The 7,130-nt window shown below is 46.5% G+C and overlaps 1 protein-coding gene across 1 annotated transcript; it reads left to right on the forward strand.

The window, feature by feature from the left end:
• Window positions 1–1,338: 1,338 nt before the first annotated feature.
• Window positions 1,339–6,754, forward strand: LOC110307045 (serine protease inhibitor A3A). Its single transcript, XM_021179255.1, has 4 exons — window positions 1,339–1,981; window positions 3,768–4,041; window positions 4,981–5,131; window positions 6,554–6,754. The coding sequence occupies exons 1-4, from the start codon at window positions 1,339–1,341 to the stop codon at window positions 6,752–6,754; spliced, it is 1,269 nt and encodes a 422-aa protein (XP_021034914.1).
• The last annotated feature ends 376 nt before the right edge of the window (window positions 6,755–7,130 follow it).

The raw sequence follows: 7,130 nt of genomic DNA on the forward strand, positions 1-7,130 counted from the left end.
CCTCCCTTCCCTCCCTGTTTTCCATTTTCCTACACTCTTCTGGTCTCCTCTCCCCTCCATCTTCCCCTCGGCTCCCTATCCTTACCCCCTCCTTCCCCTCCTATTGACCTGCCCTCTCTTCCTTGCACTTCCTCACTCCTCCTTCTTCCATAATCCGTCTTGTCCTCTCTTCCCCTATTCTTTCTTGCCTTTCCATTCCTCTCTCATCTACTTTCCCATCTGAACTCCCTTACAACCAGGACAGAAGCTACAGCTGGGCGGCCTTGTTTACCATGATCACAGGATTCAACTATGTTCACTACTTCAGGGGAGTATGGATGAGTTGGCCCTCTGGACACTATCCACCTCCACTCCCACACTGTGATGAGCCAGACACTTTGGCCAATTATGTCACTGGGCCACTCAGCGATCTTCCTGAGAGATCTAGATGTTTGCTTGACACCACACAGCCATCCTGACAGATGAACTGAAGTCTGGTACAGGTATCAGAGACACCAATAACATTTGTTATTGGACCTGTCAGGAGGCCTTCCAAGCCTGAGGCCATGTAGTACCATGGCAGGATTGAAAGGGCCTCTCCCTATTCATCCTTATAAGAGCTGTTCTCGGGGGTGGCAGGGCTTTGGCACTGAGCCAGATATCTCCAGTGATATAGCCTGGCGCATTGAGATTTCTTTTTTTTTTTTTTTTTTTTTTTGGTTTTTCGAGACAGTTTTTCTCTGTATAGCCCTGGCTGTCCTGGAACTCACTCTGTAGACCAGGCTGGCCTCGAACTCAGAAATCCACCTGCCTCTGCCTTCCAAGTGCTGGGATTAAAGGCGTGCGCCACCACTGCCCAGCTTGCATTGAGATTTCTTATATATGATTTCTGGATGTAAGGCTAAGTCATAGCTTACAAAATTTGTCCATGGTCTTTTCCTTCAATCTGGACTGGAGCTTACTAACAGGAGAGGGGCCAAGTGCAGAGGAAGAGGGCTCCTGCATTTTAATGGGAATCCAGAAAATGAGAAGAGACATTAAGATTACTCATGTCTTGAGCCCAGCTCTGAGTTTTTCTCTCCCTTTATCTGTGAGGCTGGAATGATCTGTCCACTTTATGAATGCTGGTTCTCTTAAATAGAAAAATTGGTTTCTGCAGTAGCACTTCCTCCATGGTAGAAGGGAGCTCGTGATGAAGTACTGCCATCTGAGAGATCAGAGAGCCTCCCATACAGGCAGGAAGAGCAGCAGAGCAGGGCACAATGCCAGCCAGATGGGAGACCTAGACAATGCTCAGAGCAGCAGCTGGTCCTCCCAGACTCAAAGGATGTTTTCCTTTCAGCCTGGAGAACACAGAAGATGGCCTTCATTGTAGCTCTGGGGCTCCTGATGGCAGGGATCTGTCCTTCTGTCACCTACTGGGCAACTGCAGATGGGCAACTGGGAAAGCACACTGCAGTCCAGAAAGACAGAGACCATGAAATACAACTGGACAGTGTCACACTGGCCTCCATCAACACTGACTTTGCCTTCAGCCTCTACAAGAAGCTGGCTTTGAAGAATCCAAATGAAAATGTTGTCTTCTCCCCACTTAGCATCTCATCTGTCTTATCCTTGTTGTCTCTGGGAGCAAAGGGCAAGACCCTGCAAGAGATTCTAGAAGGTCTCAAGTTTAACCTCCCAGAGACCCCTGAGGCAGATATCCACCAGAACTTTGGGCATCTCCTACAAATGCTCATTCAGCCAGAGAACCAGGTTCAGATCAATGCAGGTAACGCCCTGTTTATTGATAAGCACCTGCAGATCTTGACAGAGTTCAAGGAGAAGGCAAGGGCTCTGTACCACACTGAAGCCTTCACAGCAGACTTCCAGCGGCCTCGTGAGGCCAGAAAGCTCATCAATGACTATGTGAGGAAACAGACCCAGGGGAAGATCAAGGAACTGGTCTCAGACCTGCATAGGAACACATCCATGGCACTAGTGAATTTCCTCAACTTTCAAGGTGAGAGTGGTCACTGGTTGGTGAATGGAGGGAGAGGATATTGGCTGGGAACCACTGATCACTGGAGAGGTTGTAACTCACATCCTTAGAGCTATGTGCATCCAAGTACTTAATACCCACATCCCTTACTTCTCCTCTGATATTTTTTTATGATGTTAATATAGATCCTGAGACGTGCCCAGCAGAAACCCTGAGCTGTCAATCTAAGAAGGCTGATCTGGGCTATGACTTAAACTTACTGACTAGCAGAATGTCATATCTTCCACTGCCAGTCAGATTTGAGTAGGCCAAAGCTATGGCTACTGTCTACAAAAATGGAATCCCTAAGTCTGCCTAAAGCAGGCATTTCTAATGTACTCCTATAGGAGGTATCCAGCCCTGCTGGAGAGCTTCAGGCTGTATCAGGGTCTAGGTGGGCTGGGACTTCTTGACCTAAAGGAGACTTGTGACACTAATCTTAAAGGGGATAGTAGCATAACCCCAAACTAGTGGAGAATTGGGGAGAGTTCCTATATATAGGAAGACATCTCCCATGAGCCTATTGTATGATGCAGTGATCTTAGGCATGGAGAAGCAGAGACTGGCAATTCCATTAGAGAAGTGGAGTGTCAGCCACACAGTGGTCTGTATTTAGTGTCTGGCTGCATCATGGAATTTTTCTCTTATAAAATTAATGTACATCCTAAAATGTCAATAATCCCCAAACTCTCCCTGGACAGGGAATCAAATGGGACTTGGGTAGTTGATAGTTGGAGACTAAGCTGGAGACAAAATGTGTAAGAGAAGTCAGGGAAAATCCAGGGATCTAACACCCACCACTCTCTGCCTGATAGAGACCAGAAAGGTGACAGCCCAGATATTGTTGCCTGACAGAAGTCATGATGTAACCAGATCTGGGGTGCATCTTGGGTTAATTAAAGTTAGTCCAGGGTAGAGTGAGGGAAGGCCTGGACTATACGCAGAAAATCAAGGTGACCAGGGAAATATAGGATAGAAGGACAGAAGGCCAGGAGGCCAGCAGGCCAGGAGGCCAGGACTGCACTAGAGCTTCTGTGGGCTGCAAATGGTAGAAGCAGAGATACTGCATGAAGGGTTAGACTGAAAGGCATGGCTCTTTCAACTCACACAGGACACAAAATCAAGTGCTGCTTGGTGTGAGGTTTGATGTATGTCTAGGCTGTTAGATTCCAAGGCCAAGATATTGTTTCATTACCAAGTTCCACAGTATACATTGGTTGAGAGGTCATAAACTAGAGATCTGGGATAAGCCTGAGCTGATATCAGTGATTCTCAGGGTGGCCATAGTTCATGCGTGTGATGACGACATTACCCATGTCTTAACCCACAATCTATTTGATCATGGACTGCTCATGATGTGGCAGAATGCAGTCTCTGCTCTTATATTTTGCCTAAAACCTGTCTCACAAGCCATTGCCTTATAGATGTGGTTCCCATGAGGAAGAAGGGACCCTCAAGTATCCACTGTCTCCAGTCTTCCCACCTTCACTCTGGTCTCTCTTACACACTGCACCCCAGATACCTATGTCAGGAGCTCAAGTAGCCAGGCTGTAGTTTTGAGGTTCCCTTTTCAAACTAAACCTGGATCCTTATTGCTACCAGTTAGTCTACCTATCAAAGTTAATCTAGTTAAGGGTATGCCACCATGAGGGACTTTCTGAGTGACTAAAGATGGATGAGTTGCTGTCACAACTCAGAAGCTGAGCATAGATGGGGAGAAAGTGGAGTGTTTCTATTGCTGTTACAATCTGATTTGCCTCATCTTTAGGCTTTTGGAACGTGACTTTTGACCCTGAAGACACATTCCTGGGAAATTTCACATTGGATAGGAACAGGACCGTGAACGTGCCCATGATGAAAACCGAGGAGCTAACCACAAACTACTTCTGGGACGAGGAGATGCAAAGCACTGTGTTGGAGCTGAATTACATAGGCAATGCCAGCTTCCTGTTCATCCTCCCTGAAAAGGGCAGGATACAGTATGTGGAAGATAGCTTACAACCCCAGTCTCTGAGGAAATGGAGGAAATCTTTGAGGCCCAGGTGCTTATCCAGGACCCAGAACAGACCCTGATCCCTGTAAAGCTGTTGTCCTGATGGCCAGTGTCCCTGTACCCCAGATTCTCACTTATATCCAGCGTAATGATTTAAGTGTCAGCAGGGAACAGATAAGAGTTGAGTTGAATTTCCCTCCTCTGTCTCAGTTGATTGGGCACCTGCGTTTACTCTGGTTAGTGTTTTTTGACAAAATGAGATGAGCTTGAACAAGGAATGAGATTTTCTGTGTCTCTAACAGGCTGTAAATGACAAGGAGTCTTGAATGTGTCTTTAGAGGGCAGAGGGAATTTTGTTGATATATCAACTTTGAGAAACTCTGCCCTGTGTAGCCGTCTTCTTATCAGACATCTATTCATGATTCATGAAATGGTCACCTGAAGACCTATTATGTGCCAAGTTAGGACTTTGATGCTGAGAGAGTATCAGAGATGAGTGAACAGAAATTCTCATCCTTGTAGGTTATCTTGTAATAAAGAAAGAGAGAATATGGGGATGAAATTAGAACTAATCATTATTTAATAAGTTAAAGGTCAGGTTGAATGCAGTGGTGAGGATAAGAAGGACAACCAAAGGTGAGGAAAGTTGGAGAATGATGCAATGACCAGTGTGAAGAGTAGGGTCATGAGGTGATGACTGAGGGACAGAATGGCAGGGAAGGGCTGCATTTTATGGATCTAAGAGGAAAGCATTCTCAGTCAAGGAACAGCTAATACAAAGCCAGCTTGCCTGTCCACTGTAAACACTCTCAGGTACTAATGGATAATCAATGTATCAGGAAGAACAGACTTTCATGGTCTAGGCATGGGTGGAAAGAGGGCTCTGCTCCCATGAGAGGGCTGTTATTGAATGCTACCCCTCAGACATAAGTTGTGTTGGGTGGATACAGATTCCAGTGACTCTTTCCTTCCTTGTTTTTATTCTCAGGCTGCTAGATGAACTCTCCCTGCCCAAGTTCTCCTTATCACAAGGCTACAACCTAAATGACATCCTTCCAGAGCTGGGTATCAAGGAAGTCTTCTCCACACAGGCTGACCTGTCTGGGATCACTGGAGCCAAAAATATAAGAGTCTCTCGGGTAAGACAATAAACACAGGGTCAGTCATTTTGGGTCCTGAATGTAGACAATTCAGGCCATGAGGACATGTGGAAATGTTCAGTATGTGAGAAAACCTGCATGACTGAGATTCCTCAAGCCTGGGAGAGATAACTCATAGCCTAGTTACTCCATCTTAGCGTGTGAAGCCAATCCCTTCTTTAAGATCTTGACTTTAACACATCCAGAAGTCAATGATAGGGAAAGTGCCTGTGCTTGTTTTTAGACCACATGGGTCCCAACCTGTGCTGCACTGAACAGCTCCCCACAACACACTGCAGAGCCACCCACAATCCACTGCTGGACCACCCACAATCTACTGCAGAGCTACCCACAATCCACTGCAGAGCCACCCACAATCCACTGCAGGGCTACCTACAATCCACTGCAGAGCCACCCACAATCCACTACAGGGCCACCCACAATCCATTGCAGGGCCAAAGCACATCCAGCTTCAGCTTCTTCAATGCAGTGCTGTGCCATTACTATGTGACCAGCAGGTTACTGCAGTCTAGAAATGTGAAATCATGCCCTGTGCAACGCTGGTGAATATCACAGAGGCTGGAGTAGGAGAGATGTTGAAACCTGTTGTAGAAATTATTTAATCTCAGGCAAGGTTTCTACTTGGCCTTAACTATTTAAGTTCCTGAATGAAAGACACACCCAATCTATATATTTAAATAAGCCTTAAGCAGCACAATAGCTGGGCAGAAGCCTAGCCTCAATGTTATTAGAACCTACTTTCCTATCGATACCCCGAGTTATTATTATGTTTCATTTGGGCTTCTCTTAACTCCAATTGGACAACCCGCAGGGCTATATTCTCTTGATGCTGAACCCATGGTGGCTTCTGCTTTCTCCTTCTGCACTTCTTCCTCCTTGTGGCTCTCCCTTGGACCCCAAGCCCTTGAAACCTAAGTCCCATTTATGTTTCTTCTGCCAGGCTCTTAGCATCTTTATTTACCCATCAGAAATAACTTGGGGACAGGTTCACTTAGACTACATATAGGCTCTCTCTTCTCCAGAACAGCCAGGTTTTGGAAGTCCATACTTAGCATTACGATGGATAGCAGAAGACCAAGCCTCAACAGAAACCTACACTGTCTGCCAGCACCCTGGCTGTTCCCGGTGGGGCTGTTGGGAGGCTGCATATGAGGAAACTCCTGCCACTGCCTGCTCCTGTCCTCCTGTTGTAGTGATTTGGAACAGCACAGATTCAGACACTAAGCAGAACAAGGGCATGCCTCATCTCACAGCCTGAGCAGAGACTTGGAAATGCAGGGTTAGAGCCCAGGGAAGGAACAAGGAAATTCCCCAGCAGTGAGGTCAGCACACACTGCTTGCTCCAGACCCCTCTCCTGCCCTCCCTGGTCTCCAGTGCGTGATGTGTTTCTCTCCCAACAGATGATCCACCAGGCTGCGCTGGATGTTACTGAGACACACACAGAAGCAGATGCCACCACAATAGCCCGATATAACGTCCAATCTGCAAAAATTAAGCCTAAAATTGTTAAGGTGGACAGGGAATTCTTGTACCTTATTTTAGACCCAATGTCTGAGATCATTAGCGTTATGGGCAAGGTTTCCAACCCTTTAAGAAACTAGATCTTTTCAAGTGGTGGGGCTTCTTTCCAGGTTTGATTTGCTTTTTGGCTTCTATCCTCTGATTGGCTGGGATCTGCTTGTAATTGTTCACTGAAGTTGATTAACTTTAGTGGTCACACATACACAAGGGACTGTGGATGGTCTGTGTCGGGCATCAATCCCATTGGCATCACTAGCTCATATTCCTGGGCCTGAAATCTGTCTCTCTTCCACTTCCCAGATGGAGTTCTCCATCTTCATCACCCAAAATGAATAGGTAGGAGCAAACAGTAAATAAACCTATACCTGCACAGAAAGTGTCCAGGCAGTGTTCACTCAGCTCCTGTGGGCAGGAGGTGGCCTCTAGTGACAAGAGGGACATATACAATGCCAATTG

This window comes from Mus caroli, chromosome 12 (genome assembly GCF_900094665.2).
Source record: "Mus caroli chromosome 12, CAROLI_EIJ_v1.1, whole genome shotgun sequence".
Classification (NCBI taxonomy): Eukaryota; Metazoa; Chordata; class Mammalia; order Rodentia; family Muridae; genus Mus; species Mus caroli.